Source organism: Aphis gossypii, chromosome 1 (assembly GCF_020184175.1).
Source record: "Aphis gossypii isolate Hap1 chromosome 1, ASM2018417v2, whole genome shotgun sequence".
NCBI lineage: Eukaryota > Metazoa > Arthropoda > Insecta > Hemiptera > Aphididae > Aphis > Aphis gossypii.
This window is the reverse complement of record NC_065530.1, coordinates 86,476,993-86,504,318: the sequence shown is the minus strand read 5'-3', so window position 1 is coordinate 86,504,318 and position 27,326 is coordinate 86,476,993. Positions and strand designations below refer to the sequence as shown.

The 27,326-nt window shown below is 23.1% G+C and overlaps 1 protein-coding gene across 4 annotated transcripts in view; it reads left to right on the top strand.

Moving 5' to 3' along the window:
• LOC114131920 (rap guanine nucleotide exchange factor 4) overlaps positions 1-27,326 on the top strand; it is a 208,322-nt gene that overhangs the window by 112,217 nt on the left and 68,779 nt on the right. For all 4 annotated transcript variants that reach the window (XM_050198449.1, XM_027997268.2, XM_027997274.2 and 1 more), the window contains one exon: positions 26,986-27,123. In XM_050198449.1, the coding sequence (XP_050054406.1) occupies positions 26,986-27,123 (138 nt within the window). The remainder of the gene's footprint in view (positions 1-26,985; positions 27,124-27,326) is intronic.

The following is a 27,326-nucleotide window of genomic DNA, read 5'->3' as shown; positions in this document are numbered from 1 at the left end:
ATAACTTAAAATCGATAAAAACATTAAAAAAAATATTATGATGTGTTGTTTAGATCTTAAACTTTAAAATATACTTTTATTTGAAATATTTGATATTTATCATAAACACCTAATTTTTTGCATAAAAAGCACGAGTAATTTGATACTTTTAAAAATATTGTCTATAAGACTGTCAAAACAAACTAAACTTATATGCGTTGTTGCTGCTTAGAATAATGTATCTACTAGCTAAGACGTCATAACAGATATAAAAAATACATCAAAAATATGCATATTATTATAATAAAATACTAACTGATGCCAAAATTATACGAACAACAAGCGATATTCCCGTTTACTTTATTTTAATCAATAAGTTAGACATTAGATAAGCATAACCAATTTATGTACATACATACATACATATACATATTATTTCTTGTTTGTATTCAGGTCATTTGAACGTAGGTAGGTATGTATACAATTCATCAGAATGACAAACAGACAGATTAATCGTTAATATTGTTAATTGTATGAAAGGTGTGTTAATATTTTAGATTATAATACGAGGACACCGAAATGATGTACACTGTTCGTCTGTTATCTGTATTCGGAATTTGACAAAAGCTTAGAAGTTACTATTATATTATATACTGTTTAACTTATTAAAGATCGAATATAGATTGAAGATAGTTATTAATCATTAATCAATAATTACAATAATTCTATTTAGTTGAGTTCAAAATTAATTTTGTAAGCGTATTTCTATAGCCGTTTATGAAAAACTTAATATATAATTTATATATTATATAAATCTTAACGAATAAAAATGTATTTTGAAAAACATAATATAATAGTGATCTAAAAATAAAACATACTTGCATGATGTATACTATAGAATTTTGAAAAGAAGATCACAATATTCTTGTGTATTTTCGTCTGGAAATTTATCTCTATTCTCAACAGTTTAATATGATGTTTCTTAACGCATCTAAACGTGCTATAAATTATAATTTTTTTTATATTTATAATAATTTAAAATGTTATTAAATTGTACAAATAATACAATTTTTAATAAATAATGAAAAATTACAGAAAACAGAAGACAAACTTATTGTATTCCAAAAATATTTAGATTTCTCATAATACATTATTATTAGACAAAGACTTTCTTACTTTGATTACCTAAAAAAATCGTAAAAATGAAAAAAAATAATCATCATAGGCACAAAAAACAATAATACAATTTTAGGTGACACGTATTTCGTTCAAATTATTTATTTTTTTTTTTTTTTATTATTCAATATATAATTATAATTTATTATATTCAATAAGTGGATGTCTAAAAAAACTTTTAATACGAATACAAATAATAAAACAACTTTTTTTAAAAATGTAAATAAGTAGGTATTTTAAAATCTAATATTTAAGAAAAATTAACTATAATGTACAAAAATTACAAAAATTACCCATACTATAAATAATGTCGTGAAATATGAAAAATTGTCAAGAAAATGCATTTATACTATAATTTCAAAAAATTCAAAATAAAATAATTATGCTTCTCCATATAGTATTTTCTTAACTACTGAAACCATGAAACAAATTTGTATCTTGCTTTTTAATTAGCATTGTATAAGACACTGAGCTGTATATAACTCAGTGGTATAAGAATATAGAAGAAGAATTTAGGTCATTCAAGTCTTATATTTAATAATATCTAAATGGTTAGTTCTACAATTAATCAGAGTTATGTGGATAGTATATTTTAATCAATATAATAATACAAACTATTTTTTTTTCAGTTGTAGGTATTATTCAACTAAATATATTATTTAGTTTATAAACACTTATTAATAATTAATAACTACACATTTAAAAATGTACATCCTACATACAACATTTTTATTAAAAACCTAACTTAATGTATTTAAAATAACTGAATTAGTTTTTATTCATGATTATACTTATAAATTAATTATAATTACTATGTGTTTTTTTAAAGTATACATTTTATTCGATAATAAATACAGATAATTATTTATATAAAGCTAAAACTTCTATAAATATGTGCTTAGTAAAACTCTAAAATGTAAGTTTATGTGTATAATAAATATACTAATTTTTAGTATGATGTAACATACTATATATTGGCTTAAAATCATTTTTGTGAACTGTATTTTAATTTTCCGTTATTTAATATATTTTGTTGAGAATAATTCATTTATAAAATGCTTTTTAAATTTAAGTTCACACACATAATCAGATATTTCAAATATATAGTATATACAGATGTTTACACCAACGGTTGATAAATAAACTGATTGTGTTTGACATATTAAAACTATCCTATCTTGATTTAAATATTATTCCACCATTTACATTTATATACAATAGCAAGTCTATAAGAAATGGGCACTACGATTGAAATGTATTCATTTTACCGAGGGAGAATTATTATGCTTGTGTGAACATTTCAAACAGTAGTGTCGTTAACATTCAGCCTCTTATTTGAGCTTAAAAGTGCATAGTATAAGATTAGTGTTAACGTCTTGTTATATTTATTTATTTATTAGAAATCAAAATGTCTATTATGTTCACTAAAATTATTGTATATTGAGATTAACTACGTTAAATTAACACATTCATAAAATTTATTTGAGTTATAATAAATAAAAATATCTAAATAACATATAAGATTTTATACAGTCCAGTCAAATCTACAAAAGGAGTTTGTATGTGGTCACCTGAAAAATCCAACGTAAATCTCACAGAAAAAAATATGTATGAACAATACTTTAAATAGCTACTGAAGCTACTCAAGTCTGCTATTTTCAAAGCAATATAATTCGAACTTACTAGAGAAATATCTTTTAATCCTTAGAAACTCTCTAAGGATATTAACCAGTCTACAAAATCACTCCAATCGCAGAGACATATACATTACAGTAAATAATTCAATGAATAGGTACCCACATGTAATAAAATAATCTATCTTTTATAGGTCCCCAGCTACAATAATATACACGAGATTGAAAAAACACTGCAGACAAGGGTATAAAAAAAAATGGTAAAAACATTTACAGAAAAGATAAAAATTCAAACATAATAATATGCTGACATGAAAAATATCTACTTACCTAGTACAATAGTTCAAATGCTACATATATATATATAAACAATAAAATCAAGAAATAAGTGTACCTGATTAAAATAATTATGTATAAATGATCTATAAATAAAAAAAATAAAAAATAAGGTTGTTTAAAAAGCCGATAACTTGCAAACAAAGCTAATACATAAATACTTTATGGTTAAAATGAACCTTCAACAGGTGACCTGAACAACCTCCATAACTTAACTTAAAATATAAAAAGTTCAATATATCAGCAATATGAGACACATAATTGTAAATAATAATTTATATTAACTTGACAATATATTACATTAAACGAGATAGTTTAATCATACTTCAAACTACCATTATGGTTTTCAATACTTTTAAATATTTTATATAAATTAGCTATTTTCTATAAAAAAAATTTTATTTCAATCAACAGATAGAAAACAATATCTATTAATCTTATGAACCTAGTGACTTACATGTTTTTACTTATTTTATAATTCCACCCATAAATTCATATATTGACGTCATGCATTTTAAATGTTTTTTTATTTAATAATAATGTTACATGTTTGTTTAAAACATATTTTTTTTCTTTTAATTTAAAATTTAAACCTTACTGAAGATAAATAATTTTTCATTAGAAATAAGTATGCTTCATATTATTTTAAACCTTACAAAAAAAAAATGGTGGCAATATTAATAATTAATTATTAAAATATTAATTAATAAATTTAATATTGCAAAAAAAATAATTTTATCAATTAAATATGCAATGAGAGAGGTAAACTGTAGGTGTGCATTTTTCAATTTGAAATAAGTAAAGTATTTTATTTGCTTAATCGTACTGAATGGATAAATTACACTTTAGTTAGAGAAAATTACATTAAAGTGTAACATGACAATAAACATATTGCGATCCTAATGATGTGAAATGATTTGTTTGGTTTTAATTCATTTATGAATTTTAGATTTTGGTTTTTCTTTAAAACTCGTAGTTTTTTTTATCTATATACATTATACAATGCATTTGGTTTTTATTCACTAAAAATAATACATTATTCATTTATTTTATTCTAAAGATTTTATGATTTTCCTAAAGAGTTGATTAAATTAGGTGGATTTACTAGGTAGATAATCACTCGTAAATTCATTTGTTGCTACTAAACACCATCAAAGTAATAGGACCAGTAAGGTTACTCTTATTGAACATTTGCCCATGAATAAAGTTGAAGATGGGGTCCTACTTTTATTGTTACATGATGGATATTTTGCGATCTGGCTAATGAAATTGCTTTAGGTGTAATCGAAATAATTGGTATCAATAATTTCTAGTGTGCTGAAGACTAGTGGCTACCAAGTACAGTTATGTCCGAGTTTAACCGAAAGAGTGAGTTTAAAACCTCAATTACAATAAATTGAACTTGTCACTGCAAGCTCACTTAACCATAACTTTTTATCGTTTAAATTTGAGTTTGAATTGAACACTTTTTTTATTATGCATACATATATGACAATAACGGCCATTGAGGATTCTAGGTAGGACTGGGATTTTGATACAAAGGCATCTTTTTTTTCTGATGTTTTGAAACGTTGCTCCGTTAGTATAAAATGTATTTTGGGTGATGCTGATTATTTTAAAGTAATCTTTTTTTTTGCATTTTTTGACGATTTTCTTAGTTTTTAGAGCATTTTTCACAATTTCGTTTAGAAAATGAACGAAAATTGTTACGATTAATAAGTGACTTTCTGAAAACTGCTAACGGTATGAATAATAAATTATGCAGCACGACAAATTATCGTCGATAAAAATTTTATCACCGGTAGGCCTCGATAAATATTACTGAATTATAGGAACCAATTAGTACGTCCAGAAGTAAACAAGTAACAAATACCGTAGTTACAATACAATAAAAATAAAATATAAACATTTTTTTTCCAATTTCTAAGCCATAATAAATTTATTTAAAAGCATTTTTATAGTGCATTTTTAGAGTTTTTTTAGGGCATTGAAATCCCAGCCCTAGTTATAGGAAATTGAGTGTGATAAAAAAATCAAAATAGTAAATAAATTATTATTTTATATTTTATTTCTTAAAAATTGAAAATTATACATTGTAATTTAATACTAGTGTTATACAATTGATATAAATATTAATACATTTTCTCTGATGATTTATAATCAATAACAAACGTGGATAATAAATTATATTAGTAAAATGTAACGATATATTATATTATATGTTTCTTTTTTTATGTTATTACAAAATATATTATGTTAAATATTCAAAAATTCAAAAAAATATATTGTATATATTTGTTGATGTTAAATATAATATTAAAAAATCGTAATGAGAATGTATAATAACAATCATATAGATACATCCTTAATTTATTACTGTATTGTTGATAACTTGTAGTATCATAACAGAAAAAAACCAAAAATATTATTTGCTAAAAAATTACGGTTTTACATTTTCAATCATTCAATATTTTATTTTTAAGTAAAATTATAAAATTATTGAAATTTATTATGATTAGTAACAACATAACATTATTACGAATTAAAAAATATAAAAGATTATATTGCAATTATAAATATTATCAGTTGGTGGTGTACATGTGAATGTTTTTTTATCGTGAAATATAAGAAAAACGGTACAATATAACATTTAAACAATTTCGTGTTATTTTTCAACATAAAAGATATCAAAATGAAAAGCACTTTTAAATTAATTTCGCTCAGCCCATATGTTATACTACACTATGAATAACTATATATGTACACACAGTTTCAATAACGAGCAGAAAATAACGTTTTGTCACTGCAGCGATTCCGTAAAACACATGTTTTACATCATGGCAATATTGTCTTCAGGCGTACTTTACTATTACGTTCCTAATTGCTTTACGTTTATACATATTATGGAAAGACGCCATCGTATTATAATATTATTGTATTTTCTACTTTTATCCCGGTATAATGTGATTTAGAACTTTTTATAATGTGATACTATATATATATCATACCTTTCGGCGATTTACGTTTTTTACGTAATATATAAATGATGTAAAATAATTATACGTCAATTTATATTGTATAATGATGTAAACATTTCCTATTATTATTATTAATAATAATAGTATTGATATACTAAAATTTGTTTACCGTGAAATTGGTTGTGACTCACTCAAATCCATTGATTGTTTTCGAAAAGACCATTTTTACTTGTTATAACTTATATTTGTTTTTCATTTTTAGATCTATAAAAAATGTTCATATGGGTTCAAACTGTTTTTGAAATATTTTCCAATCATTTGTGACCAAATCCTTGTATTTCATAAATTGTATTGTTTCACGAAGGTATGCATTGGATTTATACAACGTCCACCACAATATAAAAAAAATAAAAAATATTTGTATATAGTCAATCAAACGACGAAAAAATCATTCAGAAAATTAAATAAAGTTATGTATATAAACATATTCACAATAATATAACTAACTTTAAATAAACATTAATTCATCGGGTATTTGATAAAATCATAAAAATATTAAACTATGCCTATTGAAATGTAAAATTTTAATTACCTACATGCCGTTATTGTTGAACGTCAGTATTGATAACGTAAATGCGTTGTTCTAAAATATTATATTGTGATAAAACAATAATTTATGTATAATTCAAACATATTAACAAAGTTCAAAATCAAAGTTTGATCGATTACACAAAATGGTTGTTTTGTCTATTAAATACATCAAGTCATCTATTTTGGGTCATTATTGTTAGATATTCAATATCAATCAACCGTAAAAAATTTCCTTTATCTAACTAAAAACATAATTTATTATGAAATTAGCCCGTGGATAGTATCCAAAAACAATTTCGTTTACATCGCACTTAGATGAACGGCATAAAAATAGAACGATAACAATATTATAATATTCTCCGAATATGTTTTTACCGTAGTAAAATAATGATTACTATGTTTTGTTTTTTTTTTAAATAATTAAATTAATTTTGAATTTTAAATTATGACAAAATGTATATATTTTTGAAAATATTATTTTCTGACTTATTTAAGTATATCAAAACTTGTCAGAATTTTTTTATTATTATTATGACTACCGTTCAAAGTTTAAATTGGTGAAATATAATATATTCAAAAAAGTATATTATTATTATATGAACCAATTTATTTACTTCTTTCCTATTTTTTATAAAATTCTAAATTTTATAAACAAAGAATGAACAATTTAATTTAAGATTACTTTCACGGATAAAAATTGCTCACTATTTAATTTATTTTTATAATAATATTTATTTTTTTCCATATGCATTTTTAGTCATAAATAAACTATTCAAATATTGTAAATATATACCTAACTCCACGTCTATGCTTTAAGTATTTAATGTTTAAAATTTTTTTTAAATACGATGACCATTTATTACATCATTTAAGTGTTTAATAAATATCCAACATTACTGCATTGTTTCATTGTGAGTAGTAAAATTTATATTTTTGTTATCTTAATATTTTGTCATCTCTTTTTTCTTTATTTTTGCAACAAACTAACTATTATTTGTGTATAAAATAAAGTAATATTTTAACTCATTAAAAATTGTACACAGCCCTACTAACTGTAACAATTTTTTTTACATTTCAATTAGATATATATTTTAATGAAAAATTACCAAATTAGAAATAAAGTCCTTACTATATCTTACTATATAGTTTTTATGTCTTAAAAAACATAATATATAACATACATATTGATAATTAAAAAAAATTAAAATAAATATACCTGTTTAAAACGACATTAAATTCAAGTAAATATTATATTAAGTATTTTTCTTTCAATAAATGTAACTACAATTGTATTAAACATACATTTTAAAATTGTGATGAAACGAGTATACCGAGTAATATTATTAAAAAAATGTTATGTTTCCGTTTACCAACTTCAATAGATTTATAATTCTATCTTCGAAAGAAAAACAAATTCATATTAAGCTTTAAATAGTGTGAATTTACTGATAATAAAATTCTAAGTCATGAACATTATCTTTCTTTACGCGTTTAGTTTTTTACGATGTTTTAATTTTTAAGCTATTTATAAGTATTTTTAAACTGAAATATAATTTAATTTACAATATTACTTATTATAACTAACTTACTTAAAAATTAAAATGTTCTAAAAACCAACTCACAAACACAAAAATATTTATATCTTTAAGTCAATCCGTACATTACATTAATAGTATAATATTAAAGTTAACAACTCTCAATTATTTTTTCTGAGCAACAATTTTTTATTTTATACATTTATAAGGTGCAAAAACACGTGAAATTTCCTCTCAAATATGTCTTATATATATTATAAATATAAATTGTAACATTTTAATATTTTAGGTCATACATTTATGTATTAGTATACTAATATACTTAAAGCTGAAAAGTAAAATCGAGACCCAATTTATTTGAAGAAATATGAAAAGAAAAAGAAAACCATGACTTCTTATTTTTATAATAAATTGTTCTGCGATGTGCTCTAAAAGAAATATGTTAAGCTATTTGTGTATTTAAAATTATTTATTTGTTTATCAACTTTTTTTTTTTATCGTTTATCGTAAAGTTTCATGTTAAAGACAAGGTGACGAGTTGTTGATAATTTATTGTTTTATAAGTTTCATTGAATAAATAAGTATTACGGAAATTATGGGAATATCTACTTTTGTCAAAAAACTATAAAATTGTTTATAGAATTAATAAAGTTATTTACTGTGGACTCGATTTTGGTAGTCTTTTATTTTTATCCGATAACGATATTATTAGATTGTAATATTTGAATATATATTTTGTAATAACCATTTTAAATAGACCAAACTAGATGTGTGCATTTTTATGATTTTATAGTTTTCGATCGGAAATATTTTATTGGTTTTAATATATATAATTATCTTCATATTTAGTTTAATTTTTAAGCTATTATATAGCATCATTTTTTTTTAAGCTGTATTATAGATCATGGAAAATTAAACATATTACCTACTATTTGATGAAATGTTAAGAAATTTTTTCGCTCATGAGATGAATATATATTACAACTCAATTATAACAAGTATAATTCTATCACAACGGTTATAGATTAATTTTCTTAAGCCATGATAATTGAAACAAGTAATTATTTTAATAGTATTTTAATTTTAATAAATAAACTGGAACAATATGTTGTCAAATCAGTTCGTTGTCAAATGATACGTTCCGTAATTATTAGTAAAACGTACATCTTATTTTAAATCAATATTTACTCATGGTTATGAAAAATGTTTAACTCGAAAACAATGACAATTACACTACTCATAATTTGTCTCTGTTTTACATAAATACATTACGTTGCTGAATTCATTTATTCCAACTGAAAAAATTTTAAATTAAATTAATTTTATTATAATTTATTATAATACAACGTGATCCATTTAGAGGTTTTTTACCGTCCAACTGAACACGAGAAAAAAAAAATCGCCCTTATTTATAGTAACACTAGGATAGGTAAACATGTTTTCATTCAATACTAATCGGCCATAATTTTACTAACTGATTATTTACGAGTATATTCCCTCTATTGTGTTACATGAAACGACCTTTTTAATTAAATGACCCGCAAAAGAAGGAAGCAGCTGTAACTAAATTAATATATATATATATATATATGCGTGTATGTGTGTTTTTATAGATCAGTATAAAAACGGTCACACAATGGCACTTATGACTCATTGCGGTAGCAAATATATTATTATAATATGACTGTATGCGATCAGTCTTACGTATTTTATACTAATACTTTGGATGTTATTATTTATTAGTTTATCACCCGCGAATTCACTCACAACTACCAAAGTTTCTCAAACTTATATGCTTAGGCCTATAATACTCGTTGGTCATAGTATTCTCTGATGAGTGAAATTGCTTTCTGTGTTATCAAAATGGCTAACAAAATTTCTGGTGTGCAATTGACTGTTATCATTGGTATTTTATACTTCACGTTATTATTTTTTTTTTATAATATAGCATTATTATATTATGGCTATAATACAGGATTATTCATTGATTCACACAGCATTCTCATCCCTTTTCCTTTCTTTAATAGTGTCGTTGTTCAAAATCTGATTTTTGGAATTTTGAAATGTTGGTTTTTTTTTTAATACCGTATTAAATGAAAACCAATTAAACAACTATAAAAACATTCATTTGTAGTAATCAATACGATTTGCCGTACGCATTTCAGTTTTAATTTTAAGTTTTGTTTGTGACATTATAAACTTACATTTTGAAATAATGTACCTACAAGAATGTTTTTTTTTTCTTAAAAGCTGCTGGATTGTTTTCAATAAAATGTATATCAATAGATTGTATGCTAAGCATAAAAGGATTGTAATTTTGTATTTTAACCTTTGTAAAAATTAAATATATTTTTGTTTAAAAATAAGGTGACTGTTGGTTACAGACAATAAAATGGTTATTAATATTGGATATAACATCTGTATTGTATTATACTTTATCACTTAGGTTATTAACTAGTCTATATTATTATTATTTTATTAAACTATCTGTTACAAATAAGTTGAACAGTAAATGAATTTGATGGTAGATGTGATGGAGGGAATAAAATAAAATTACAAGAATGTCCGAGTGAAATGCCTTTCTGTTGAAGGAAATTTTACATGATTTTAGTAATTATTACTTAAAGAGACGAAAAGAACGTGGACGACAGCAAATATAGTTATGGGTACTATTTTGTTAGAAGGTCATGGGCTTTATTTTTATAGTTACCAATTATATTAATATTTGATAGAGTCCTTTAATAAGAGGATTTCTGTTATTTTTTACATTGAGCTTAAATCGTTTTAGCTACTTCATGAACTGCAAATAAAACAAGATCATTGTTTAAGGAGTGGTTTGATATATATTATAGCAGCGTGTTTTGGTGATAGCTCGGAGAATTTTAGATTGAAATTGTTGGATTCAATTTATGTTTGAGATTTTTGCAAAACCTCATAGTTGAACACCATAGGTCCAGATTAGTTTAGTGAAAAGTTTATAGACTATTAGCTTAGTTGGTAGTTTAATGTGATTGAAGGTTGAGAGAGGAAGCAGGAGATGGAAGCGTTCGTTCAGAATTAAAAGTTTGTTGCGTAAATTACTCGACCAGGTAAGACTGTAACTATTCTATAATATAAACGTAATATCGAGAGGTATCAGCTATTATAATATATACTTAAGTATCAAAGTTCATGGTTAAGGTTTATGTACTAAAATAATACTTGGCTGGTTTTGAAAAAAAAAATAGTGAATACTTCTACTAAAGCCTAAAGAAAACTAGAAATAATAGATGAAATTATTAAATAATACATTTAACCAGTTGTCTTAAGGTGGCTAAATCAATAATAATCATAACTACATATTCATTTATTTTTTTATTGACAGTGATTCACATAAGAAAAATAAGTTACTTATTACTATCCACTACAAATTAATTTTCTATATCAGTTTCATTTATCTCCTTGATATAACAGATAATACAGCTAGGTAGTTAATTATATAAGTACATATACTTAATATACTTATTATTCATATTATAGATATTATAATTGTATGTATTTTCTACTTTTTTATATCTATAAAAAGAAACGTTACTTTAATGTGCTTGTGTGTGTGTGTGTGTGTGAAGTCTTTAATATTCATGGTTTTGAAATTTGGTGCATAAGTAATTCTATACTAACAAAATATAAACTTTATGAAGTAAGATACATATCTTAATGTATTATTAAAATGTTATAATATGTTTTGATTTAAGTCACTGTTAGGCCAATAGCCAATGGCAGTTATTTGTTCACTAAAAAAAAATATATATTTTTTTCAAGTATAAAATAGTTGATGATATGATAATTGAATAAAATTGACAATATTATAATATACAAATATAATATTTTATAAAAAAAAAAAATGAAAATTATATTTAATATTAACAACAACCGCAGCGTGGTGGACTCGGCCCCAGACGTCATCACTAATATTCGGCATTGAAGTGGAAAGTTACGTTGGCAGACCATCGCAATAGCTCACTTATCTGATTGTGGTCACTACTAGATTCATGTGGTTAAGTGTTACAGTCAATGACATGAATGTACGTTAATATTTTATAATGTTGGTATAATAGGTATTATTTGTTGTAACAATATACTGAAATAATATAATGAGACAAATATACGCAGTTATTTATGGATATTATATTTCAATATTAACTGATTTTTTCTGCGATGACAGTATTTTTATAGTTTTTGTGTATAGAATACATTTTTATTTAAGTGAAAATAATAATAATAAAAAAATAAAATGTGTCAAGAAAACTGGTCGATTGTATTACGTAGTTATAATATATACCTAGTGTATAAAGTTAATATGTTGTTATTAAACTATTAAAGATTGTTAAAGATTTTAATTATTTCACATTTATTGATGAGAAAAATATAGTCTATCTATTTTACAACGATTCTCATATATTTGTTTATACTAAATTGTATTCCAGACATACAATAATTTCCCTGTAACTATAATTGAAATTTACGACTGCATATTGTTCCGTAAAACAGATAGACATAAGCTACCGGAATAATATTTTTTTATTAACAAGTTTATTATTAGTGTAGACTATGTATTTGTATTGTATCTAAAGATTCCGAGGAACTCGCAGTACATTTATTATTATTAAATGCCGTATATATATGAATAGTTCGTGGAATTTCACAGACAAAATCGGACAATATAAACTTGTGAGTGACTGCTTGCCATTATATTTTACTAGAAAATACATTCGAAGTTAAGTTTTGATATTTAAGAGCTGAAATTATCTACGTTAACGGAATATCTCCTGAAACACGTAAAACCATAGTTATGACCATTTAATATCACTTGTTGTTTGTTTAATATTCAGTACGGCAACTTCAAGCATTTGGCGTGTAAGAGGTTTGAAAAAAGTTTTCACGTTATTTAAACACGAAAGACAATAGGTTATAGTAATTCAAAGGAGATTGTACTATTCTAGAAATCTCTCTATGTTATGTAGATTATTGTTCAAAGTGAGTAGACGAAATGAGTAACAAATAAACGCCATTCTTAGTTGAAATTAAATTCCTACCGTAAAATAACAACGTATATGTATAATATATATACACAACACCAGGACTACAAAGCCAATTTGATTGAAAATTATCATTTCATCGTATAATTATTTATTTAATACTGTAATTGTTGCAGACAAAGAGATAAACAATTGTTGTTAAAATAAATTATTAACTTATAAATGTATACAAAACGTATGTAAAATTTAATTATATATTGTGGTTATTTTATATTTATCTGTATTATAATTATATCTATTTATACCTATTTATTATTTTAAATTATGACATGAAATATTACCAATACAATTTTTTTTGTTCAATCTTACATTAAGTAGATTGAAAATATGAATTAAAACATATATTATATTCACTAGGTTTATATTTTTTTAAGCTATAAAAAATTATTTTTATCGATTATAAACATTTAAAAGTGTGAGCTGTCTGATTTGTGCTAAACTTATATTTGTCACTCATTTGTCATTGCAATCTCTTTATCACAACATCGTAATTATATATTTTCAAGGTTCTTCTATGTAATTGTATATAAATTTAATCATCTACTTATTTTGTTACAATAATGAGATGAGATTAAAGCACCTGAATATAATAATAATAGTATAACAATATTTTAACCCAATTGAAAGGCAAAGTACGTAGGTTGTGAATTCATTCTAATTTTGAAACGGACCTGAGCCATGCAATGGATAAACAGGAAATTATTTGCTGTTTTCTACTAACCTAGTAGAATTTCAAAATTTCCTTAATCAATATGGTGGAATATTCTAAATTACATTCCTATTTTGATTTCATATAATACAGTGTACTGTAATAATAATAAGTCACTTAGAATAGATAACAGTATATAACTTATAATGAATATATTTTCGAGAAATATTAGAATATTTTTTTATTTTTTTTTTTTAAAACAAAATATTCAATAATTTGTTATTTCTCAAACAATTGCAAATATAGTTATTTAATGTTTAAAAAAAAAAAAACGACGTAAATAATACACTTTATATAGATACCTATCCTTATTATTATGAATTATGATCAATAATGTTTACATAAAATAAGTGCTTATAATACGTATAAGTAACTTAGAATTAATTAATCCTTTCGTGTAACATTTTATTTGCATATGTTTTTATTTTTAGTTCACAATTTACTTAAATATACATATTATGGATACGTTTATTCAGAAATCTGTAAATTTTTAACCATATCGTAAACATAATTTAGTAAATAAATAAATTATGATGCGTTACTCCATTGAGATTATTTGCCTTTGGCTATATTAAATTAATATCGGCTGCATAGCTAATTTCAAAACGGTATGTGAAATAATTTACGAGTAATTCTCACTAAAAACTACTTAAAATTATTTTCCCCATAATTTGGTAATCATTGTGGTTTTAGATACTGTTGACTACTGATGCACTATTAATTTATTAAATTATTATACACGTTATATCCAAGTTATTCATTCGGTTTTCGATGAATCAATAGAATAATAAATTATTACTTCATATTGGCAAATATTTCAATTTTAATTTTAAAATGAATATTAACTATAATAATTGGAGTCATACCAGCAGATGCATTAAGGAAATTTACAAATTTTACTGAAAGACAGTAAATAATTGTCTACTTATTTGCTACATGGCAAGTATCTAAATTATTTTAAAATATATGCTACCTAATAAAATATATTACTTAAACAAAATATATTTTATTTTAATGTTTCAGTAGTTTATTTTTCAAAAACATTTAAAATAAATGTACCGTAAAATAATGTTTCAATATATCTTGAATTGTTTATTGTTTACTTATTTTATCAATATTTACTTTAAAGCATTATGAAATTTAAAAAATACATATTTATTCTTTAATACTTAATGAAAAATGTTCGGTTTCAAAACAGTAAAAATTCCAAAATTGTATGCTTTAGAAAACAATTTTGATTTTCAATAAGTACTAATGATGTATGAGATTTTTAAATTATGTTTATAAGAAAATAAAATATTTCTCCTAAAACATAAAAGTAAACAGCTAAAATGAGTGTCTTATAATGAAAAAATATGTTTATACTTTTATAAACTTCACTTTTTAAACTACACTCTTTATAAAAATGTATTTTATTATAATAAGTCTAAGTTTTATATTTATAATATGTACAGTAAGGTTGCTAATCCAAAAGACGCGGTAATCCGAATGGGACTGAGAATTAAAGCATCGCTCATAAATGACATCTTTAAGATTGAAAGATTGATTAATATATGCATATATGCATATCATACTAATAAATAAATAATTATTGAAAAAAACTTATCTTAACGATGTCGTTTTTAACTTCTCTAACTGTAGGTTATCTGTCTTGTCACATCATCTGATTAAAATTTCATGGAAAACCTTAGTCCACACCTGGTTGCTGTGAACGATACCTCTTAAGTTCAAAAGTACAGCATTTCTCCAATTTTAGTCAAGTTGACTCCACACACAGACTTCACTGAGGATGGAATTCAATAGAGGAAGGCTAGTATCTGGGGATTGCAATGAATTAATCAGGAAATTCTAGTTGATAATGAAATCATGCATGTCGTTAACAAAAACGATGTCGATGAGGTAGAAGAAAAATAATTTTTTCCCTCTTAAAAATATCTACTTCAAAAGCATTAAATACGACCATCCATTAAATTGAACTTAACGTTAAAAACTGCAAACAACTAATGTTTCTTTTTAGATATTTGTGGAATGAGATATATAAATCAATAATCTTAAATATTGTATTATATTTTTTAAATTTTTATATGCTCGATACAACGTTTGGCTTAAGGTTTATTTAAAACACTTTAAATACAAAACATCTTACTCTTAGTATAATAAACACTAAAACATAAAATAAACGTAAGACGTTTACGAGCATACTAAACTATAAACATAAAAAAAATAATAAATATTTTTACCTTATTTATTTATTGATACCAATAGTTTATATATTCAACAATGCTATAAACCACACGTGAATAAAAACTATAACGATTCCGTCATAAGTTATAACCATATTTTTAGTTTTTCTGTTTGTTTATGTATGAAATATACACATCTAAATCTTTTTTGAATCCTTTCATTCAAAATAATTTTTATGACAAACTCGTGTATTATATAAAATAAATACTGAACAAAAACAAAAATGCAATACTCAATTGTAGGGTGATAGGTAATATAATAGTTATTTTTATTATTAGGTCACTGTGTCAACTACCTATATAATAATAATTGTGTTTCAGTTTTTTTTTTTTTTTTTAAAAGAATAAAATTTAAAAACTATGTATCATAATAATAAGTAATGACTTTCAATAAATAAAACACAATTTTTATCAATTTAAATAGTATTCTTTTATTGATATTATAATTAAGTATAACCCAGTATAATAATATGTATAATTAATAATTATATAACCTATAATATAATCTATATTAATAAAAAAAAGTAACGTTTGTGGATGTATATAGGTAAGTGATCCACTGCCAAGTTTATTACTCATGTGGTTCTTAAATTCTATACTCGAGAATATGCACCAGCAGTCTAATTTATAAAATTTTGTATTTTAAATAGGGTCTTTCACAGGAATTTATTGGCTTATACATTTTTTTTTATACGGTTGCTATTGATAACAAATAAAAAAATATACTTACTATAATTGAATACAATTTTTAGACCTGTATTTTATAATTAGTCTAAACTATTCAAATAATTGTGTTAAAAATATGTGTAAATTATTGTAATAACAGAGTAAATTCACTGTCGTTATTTCATTATTATTTCATTATTTGTCACAGTCAACGTTTTGTAGGATTAGCTAAATTCATAAATACTATATAAAACTAAGGCCTAAGATGGTCTATAACTAATCCACAGTTTTTAATTGACTTTTATATAATTTTTAGTAATGGATTGAGTAATATCTGTAGTTTTATAACCTACATTTTATCTACTTTTTACTTTTCAACGCACATACATTTTTAATTGACTCATGAAAAACAATAATTTATTATTTAAAGCTACCATAGGTTATATAAAAAAAATAGTTATTACGATCGAATATATTTCAAACCTGTATTTTATACCGGGTCTAAATATTCTAGTATTTTTGATTTGTACAGTTTATATTAAACAAAGTTTAAAAAGATGTAAACCTACAGGCATTTAGTTTTTCACGGTCAACACCATGCAATATTAGTTAATATGCTATGAGATAAATTATTTCTAAGGATGTAAATTATTTTAAAGAAAATAAATATTACCTTTAAAATAATTTTTATTTTAGAACAATAAAATATTATTTTTTTGAATTTGTAGAATATTATTCTTATTTGTTATTTACAATTCTATACTTATAATAAAGATCGATTATTTTGCACCAATAACTACCATTTATGATTTAAATTTGTAAATAAAATATGTATTAAATTTCAAAAACTGAATAATATAAAACCATTGCTTGTTATTATTAGACATTCACTTTAATCAACGCGTACTAGAATCGTGTTTGTATTTACAAGTTTATTGTGTGGTTACATTTCACACAATGCATGTAAAATATTTTCAAAAGAAAATCAGATACGATTTCTTGTCAAGAATTATTATTGTGATCGGATTTATACATCACCAAATAAATGTTTGCAGTGTTAACGTAAAAAAAACATTACTGTTCATTATATTTTTAAATCTATTATTATGTTTTTCTATCGAGTCGTAAAAACAACCCCACGCCCTATAAGTTATTAATTATTGATTTATACGTGTTTTGCCATGTATGTATAATAGCAGTTACTCCTATTTCATCAATGATCTTAACCTCAGTAAAAAAAAAGTTATCCTGTTTAAAAAAAAATATAAATATTTATTTTTTTTAATTTAACGAGACATTGCATTGTATATTATTATATAAATAACTTTTTCAGCACGTTAAGGCGCCTTCTGATAAAAATTATTATACTCATATCAAAATATTCGTTGACGTACCTACCTACACTTTTTATCCTACCCATATTATATATTATAGGCAATATGTCTCACTATTCACTTGACTATTACGCAGGTTATTTATAAAGTACCCATGTATACGAACGTTTGTGTTTGTTTTGCACCCTTTCGATCCCTCTACGCTTTCGGGACGCTAAAAAAAGGCATTTCATCATTTTGTTTTTTCTCTCCGCGATTTTTTTACGATACGACGCCTCCGCACACGCGATCGTCATTCTTATAACTACGATACGCGTGTTGGCGTGTTATAGTGGTTTTGTTTTTTTTTTTGGTTTTGATACCTATATCCAAGCTTATAACATTATAATAATACACAGACAACCCAGGTTAAGTCCTCTAACCTGGAGAGGCTAGGGTGAAATACGTGTTTGGTCACGGACTACTATAAATAAAAAAAAATAAATAAATAAATACAGCAAACCGTTACATTATTAGAAAAGATTACTATATTATAGCATTGGCGTAAACTATTAAAACTGTATAATGTTTGTAAACGACAATATAGAGAATATTATTATCTCGTAATTGAATTAGCTGTGATAAATGTAGGTACCAAGATAAAATACAATACGTATACGTGTATTTATGCTATATAACAAGCTTTAAAGTGTATTGGTAATAAAATAAATTGATCAGAAGCTCTATGCATTTACATTTTAGACGAATGAAGTTGATAGATATAAGTTAACTAACATTCTGTGCCAGTCACAAAATCTTATGCTTTGTCATTCATCTCAGTCACCTAAAAATTAAACGGTTGTAATTGGTGGCGTACTCAAAATTTGTTTACAGAGGGGGTTACCATATATATATATATATATATAATGTAATTATATAATATAACCTGTATTAAATTTAATAATATTCCATAAAATAATAATCATACACGTTTTACTTATGAAGATATGGGTTGTAAACCCCTACCCCCCTCCACTGATGGTACATTATTGTTTATAGCTTCATTATTGTCAATTATTCTTGATCAACTATTTGTTATTAAAATTAAATGTACTAAAATCTTGAAAAAAAAAATATTTATAATATACAACTATACAATATAACAATATATATAACTTGGAGTGATTTAGAAGCAGCTTTTTTTATTTTTTATTTTTTAAGTAAATCAAGTAGATACCACTCTGCCTTTTATTAGGTATCGATAGGTTACTATAATGGACCTATTTAAATTCAATGAAACATCTTTGCAATTCTATATAAAAAACGATGAACATGTGAAGATGGTCAGTCAACCTATATTACTAAGTATATTTCGTGATATATATTTTTAATATAGCTATTAAAGTTATTTATTTTATTTTTATATTACTGTAAGTCGATAAAATATTTTTCAAAAATATTGTATTTATTTCATTATTAGAATTTAATTATTTAATTAATTTATATTTATTTGCAATAACTTATGTATACCTTAAAATGTATTAACATATTTTTGAAAATATCATAAGATACTAAAAAATGCGTATTATAAACAAATAATAATATAATAAATTTTAAAATTTAAAATTTTCACAAATAATGTTTCTAAATTATAACGAAAAAAAATGAACATCCTAATTTATTATTTAACTAAGTAAGTTTGTTCAAATTCAAACTTAGAATATCTTTAAAAAATAATTGTCATAATATCTTTATCAAATTTTAAAAACTTAATTATCTATACAATAAATTACAAGTTTATAAATACAAAACTGTTAAATTTTATTTTGTGATTTTCTAAAATTCTATCTTAATATAGGTATATATAAAAAAAAATGTTAACATATTATAATGCAAATAATAATATTATAAATACTTTTTTAAAAATTATTGAAGAAAAAATAATAATTTTATGGGTGAATATGTAGTAAAAATTTGAATTTCGAATATATAAAAAAGTTTATTTGGTTTTCCGGTAGAATTTTTTTTACATGTAAAAGTTGAAAAGCTTACTAAAAATTTTAAAAAAAATGTTCAAATCATAGGTACCTATAATACGAACATTTTTTATGAATTTATAAATTTAGCATAATAATTTATATATTTTTGATATTTTGACGAATTTTATCAAAATTATAAAATAACTTATAACTTGAACGCTTGTAAAATAATAGAGATTATAGATTTTTGTATTTTTAACTGAAAAATGAAAAAAATGTATGAAGGATTTTGTGTTAATTTTTAATCATTTTTACTCAGTATTTTTTTAAAAAAAAATAGGAAAAAAATTACAATGAAAATTTATCACTACTATAAATTATTCAAAATATTTTGAATATTTTATCGTAAACAAAAAACAACATTGACATTTGGTGAAAATTTCAAGTAGGAGCCTATCTACGGTTATTTGTTTTTGAGTTACAGCAAAAAACAAAATCGATTTGGTTGAAAATTCGATTTGCGTTTTTCCTTAATTTTTTTTTTTTTTTGTTTTTCTTATTATAAATATTTGCTACCAGAAACCACCACCATTTTTAAAAATCGAAGAATTTTCACTAACCCAAATATTGTTTACTGAAAAAAAATAAACATCATTGTAAAATCAATATATTCAGTGCTTTGCTCAGAATCTAAAAGTGATTACGAATCCATATACTTTAAATGGATTAAATTGACGTTTTGTATATAAAAGTTAGATGCTATTTTTTTTTTATAAATCATGAAATTGATTTAGCTGATAAAATCTATGAAATAGGTATACGAATATTATTTATAATTGATGATGAAGCTTACAATAATAATGAATGGGTATATTATAATATTTTGATATTTTACTCGGAACTATAAACATTTACCGCACTACAATCCTCATTCGAAAAATATGATAAATTCAATAATACTTATCCGTGTTGAATTATTCAAAAATGAGTTTTTGAACTAAAATAGAGTAGAATTAAACTGTCGTTGAGTTTTGAAACGATTTTCAAATCATATACCAACATGTATACTCTGTAAAAACTAAAAAAATACCTATATCATTGACTAGATGTTTTTGTTTTCCTAAGGTTAATGTTAATAATTTTTAATCTTCTATAAAATCTCTATTGTATCTACAAACATAAATATATCTATATTCCAACATAGAAATTGAATATAAATGGTGTTTTTTATGTTATTTTGTATAATGTATATAAGTACATCTTGTTATATTATATACAATTATATTTTTATTTTTTTCATAAGAATTGAAGATAAAAACTGTATTTATATAAATGCCATAAAAATGGAACTATAGTTATTCTATAATAATATAGAGTGCTGTTAAGCTACTGTCCCCATAATATTTTTTCAAATTCTATAATGTCACGTTCGAATTAAAAATACGTAATAATTTGCCCCATTAATCTGAGCCAGAATGAAAGTAACAAGTTCCAAACATTGAAAAGCTCTGAACTTTTAGATTGTGAACAATGAAAGGAATGTAATGGTTTTATAATAATATTCTTTTTTATTTTTATGATATTTTATTGCGAACTCATTTTCCGCAGAAAAAGTAATCAATAAATTATATACCTACGTCAACCTTTATAGTATCGAGAATCTTAAATAAATTCTATATTATATTTTTAACATTTTATTTTTCGATTTTCTTAAATATTGTACTAAGGTAAAAAAAATATTACCAATAACCATATTCATGGTAATATTTAGAAATTTTCAGACCGTATTGGTATTAAAAAAAAAAAAACTAACAATTTGGATGACGAAATACAATTAATATTAGAAAAATAATCAATTTAAATTTATTGAATTATAAAAAGAAAAAAACAATCAACATTCAAAAAAATCAGACACCTATCCAGATCAGTTATCTGAGGTAATAGTCTACTATTTATTCCCTCATATCTAAATACATCCATAACCGCTTCGATAACTTACGAAGAAATGTCAAAAAATTACAGTTCATCGTTTTCAAATAAAAAATTAACCATTTCATTATTTGATTGATGTTCACAGTTTTAAAAATAAAATAAATGTATGGTGGACACGTTTGTATATGTAAACCTTTAAACCGTTAAACCGTTAATTTTATAATTTAATAGGTACTCGAATCTGTTAATATAATTTCAGCTAAAATATAATGAATATTAATATAAATGTAAAATATACATATTATAACTCATAATATTGAACATCAAAACAAGTATAGATAACGATACGATAACACAATAACAAACTTAGAACATTTTAAATTAGTTTATATATTTTATCATTGTAATGCATCGGAAAAATCTTACGTTCGAAAGATAAAATCATATTTTAAGAGTTTTGCAAATTAATTATTGTCATGAACACACTACCAAATCACGTGTCATATTACTTTTCAGTTATTTCGAACAATATGTCAACCGATACCTATTTAATTCGCTTTATGGCTGAATTCGGGTATTACGCCTGTCATAACTATGTGTGGTATATAATATATATGAGGAAAAATTTTAAAATTATATATGAGATTGTTAGTAGACTGAATAATTTAATTAAATTGTTTTCAATTTGTCACATCAGATATCATTACAGTTATATTTTATATAACAACGATAATATCATAAAATATTATAATTCTAATTCATATTGTCCAAAATGAACACACTTAAACAAAATTTAATTTAATATGAAAGGGAGTTTTAAAATTATACACATTATTTAAAAGAAAAAAAAATGTGTTAGCAGAATCGTTCTCAGTTTGCGAAATGTTGTCACTTTTGAATCTAATTATGTGGCTGAAACTTCAGTTCATCAGCTTCATTGTCACGTTCAACACGTCATGTCACGCATTGGTCACCCCAATCAATGAAAACTCCAATTAGTTTCACTCGCTATTATACCACTGTATACAACGTCATCTCAACAACACAGCTGTTCTATTGTATTATATTATATAATGTCTGTAGATTTATTATTTATAATTATAATACGTTTCGCAGACGTATACGAATAAAGCAATACGTATGCGAATTATTGAGCACCTATATAAATTGTATGAAAATTCTCATTTCAGTAACTAATTTAAAACTTGTCGAGTTCCTACCTCATAAATCTGTTCACAGAGTTACGTTTTTATTTTTAAAGTTATATTACAGAAAACCGCGGCCATAATGCTTAGAACGCAATTTAACTAATTTAACGCGTGAATAACGATTTTGTGAGTTTTTCGTTTTTGTAATTATAAACTTTATTTGGGTGGTTGGTTTTAGTTTTATATTTGCTAATATTATTATTGTAAAACATAATTGCATAAACATAAATATGTTTTAGTTAAACCACAGTTGTTAAAGTATCTACACATAATAATATTCCTGAACTAAAATCAGCAAAAAAAAAAAATTATAATATATTCATTTTATAGGATTATTATTATAACCTTAAGTGATGTATGATTAATAATAATATTATCATTATTATACATTGTATTTAAACAAACGTTTTATGTTTAAATTATCTTTTGCTGTTTTGACGGCGTTGTACTTACTTACTGATTTAGCTAATCTCACAGCGTTTATTTCAATTTGCTTCTCAATCGCATACATTAATTTTATAATATTAAAAATATTATAAACGAAAATCCGTTTCTACGCAATTTATCATATTTAATTAATAAAACAATTAGAGTTACACATAATATTATAAAATATATTATACTTTTTGAAATTTTGAAATTTTGAAATAACAGTGGAGGCGATGGTTTGAAATCAATCACAAGTTTAGTTTTGTGGTCACTAGATATACTAATAAAATTACTCACTAATTACTCTTTTTTTAAACTTCAATAAGTTGACTATTAAAAATTGAAGATACATTGTTGACCACAATAATAGTTGACTCTTGTAATAACAATTCGAAAAACAATAAAATAAAGAATAAAAATAAATAAAATAATAGGTATTATAAATAAACATATTATTTACCTGTATTACCTGTATATTAAAGTACTGATAAATAAAGAAGGTTAAATAACCTTTATATATCATATGCAATTATTAAATTTCAGTTTTAAAAATTATAAATATTATTAAAATCTTTTTCTTTTTTTTTTTGTGGTTAGAAATATATTTTAATTTTATAATGCATGTAAAAAATACTAATTATTAATATCATAAAACGAATGTAATTAACAATCTAGAAAAACTACTGTTGTATAAATCGTATATATATATTATAGATATATACTATATAGTGATATTTATCACTAAGACTCATATTAAAGTTTTTGGTTTTGATGATCAATTCTTAGCCAAATATTTAGATTAGGTTATGATCTGTATTTTTATTTTTGAAAAACCACTAGGTTTTGAATCAAAAATTATATAACTTTTTTACTAGCACGATTTATTTTATAAATATATTTAACTGGATAATATTACAATTTCAATTTGACAACGAAAAAAATGTAACCAACAAAATGATTTTTAAAAAATCATGATTATATCATATTTAAATAAAACAGTATCAGCTTTTCTTAGGGCTACATAACTCAAACATTAAAAATCTTGCTTTAGAGACCATACAAAATATATAATTATACATAACATTAAATTTTAATTCAAAATTTATACTTAAATTAAAATGTTTGCACTTAAATTAAGCCCATTTTTATATAACTTTTTATTAATTTTATAGAAATATCACAAACTTATAGGTTTACACAAATTACTGACTGAATCACTTTTATATTATAAATTAAATTTTAATTCGATGAGTCTGTAATTAAAAAAAATAATTTATGGTATTATATTTTTATTTTTTATTAATCATTTGTTTTATTTCAAATTAAAATATCTAAATTGTCAATATATATATATATATATATATATATATATATATATATATATATATATTTAAAAAAAGATGAATCTAGTTAAAATAAAAGTTCTTTAAAATAATATAAAGTTTAAAGGCTAATCATTTCAAAATATTGGATAAAAATAATATTTTTATAAAACTATATTTTTGTAGTTTTATTTAGTGTGTTAATAATTAAAGCCTAGTTCTACGTTGATTACATATAAAAATATAAAAGTATGTATATTGTATTAGTACAATATAGTTAACATTATAATGAATATTGAAAAAAATGTAAAATCAATTTTTAACGAATTTTCTAAAAGTTTGCATTTGCAGTTATTGCATTTCTACATTTTATAAAAGTATATAGATACTATATTTCAATGTGATCGATAGTACATTAATTTTATATGAAGTCACAAAAAGTTAGGATTGTATTATTCAAAACTCAAAAAGTTTCGGTCCGGGCAATATTTATAGCAAGCACAGGGGTGCATTGAAATTGAAAAGGGTTCAATTCCGTGTAATAATTTATTATTTCGACGAAAATCGGTTTCAACACGTATAATTGCTAATATAGTAATAACTACGATTCAAATATTTTAAATAACTAAATGACATGTAGTGTAATTTTCTCAATAAAAATATGTATTATGTGTAAATAAATTAATATTATTATTTTTTCTTTAAATATAAAATTCAAAAATATGAAATTCATTTTTATAAGTTAATTTAATTGCAAAATTGATTTGTTTCGATGATGACCACTGCCATTTTATAAAGATAAAAATACTCAAACATAGAAATAATGAAAAAAATGCCTTTAAACAAAGAGATATTAAGATGTACAACAGTGAAAAATAAATTAATCGAATCTCGTTTCTAAAGATGTTTGAATGAATTTCAATTAAAAAAATATATATATTAATAATAATACCTTGTAAATAAGATTAATAAATTATTGTAACAAATTGGATTACATTTTTAAATTTTACAAAGTTATACAATTTTAATTAATATTCATAATTAATATTCAGAGTTATGTTCAAAAATTATTTTAATTTGTGCTTACCTGTGTAATTTATGATTTTTTTAAATTAAATAAAGATAAGGTTATCTACTTGCAGGTATACATTTAGAAAAAATATGGCTCTAATACTCAAAAGAATAAGTTTACTTAGTATCATTTTTTTATATTGTGATTTTAAATATGATTTTAATTTATTAAATTTTAGTTTTGTTTTTATGTAAGAATAATTATAAGTTAAATTAAGTGGATATAAATATAGAATTCATTTCGTGATTTTTATTTTTTAAATTGTTTAACTAATAAAAAATGATTTTCATAATATTATTTTTAATACCTAAACATATAAATAAACATCTTATTAAAATATTTGAAATATATTGATTTTAGATTTTTTTTAATCGGTTTAAAATAATACACAGACAATAATACTATCAAAATATAATAATATACTCTCAATATTACAATGCTACTAATAATAAACTATCAAAGAAACTCATAAAGTTAATTTATCAAGATTTATTTAAATATTTTGAATAAACTTGGTCTTATATTTGTTTTCATTTCAATCAATTAATTATAAAATATAATATAGTAGGTACTGAAATATGAAATTCATTGAAATACTAAAATTTGTATATTTTTCCGAATTAAAAAAAAAATAATAATAATTAAGGCTACAACTCATTTTTATTATATGTAACCTACTATATAATATTTAATAATTAATAAATCAACTCATAAAACTGTTGTATCTATGTGTACAGTAAAATATTACATTAATTTTCACTGGGTACATTAAGTAATGAATAATATCGTTCCGTGTTTCTTCCAGGCCGTTGTCACTCTGGACGTTGGTGCGACTTTCGGCGAATCAATAGTCCATGACTTGCCCAGAGACATGACAGTATGCACAAAAACTACATGTGAGCTGCTTAGGATACACCAGAATGACTTCAAAAAGATTTGGGACGTAAGTGACACATTCAAAATAATAACAACTTATCACCCATATTTTTATTTGTGTAACACGGCGCATCGTATAGGCAATTGTGGTACTGCGTTGCTGTTTTTTAATTATATTGTATCATAATATTAAGCATTTCGACGGATTCGTTGTTTTTTTTTTTTTTTTTTTACTATACATTTTTTACATTATAATAAAATAATATTTTG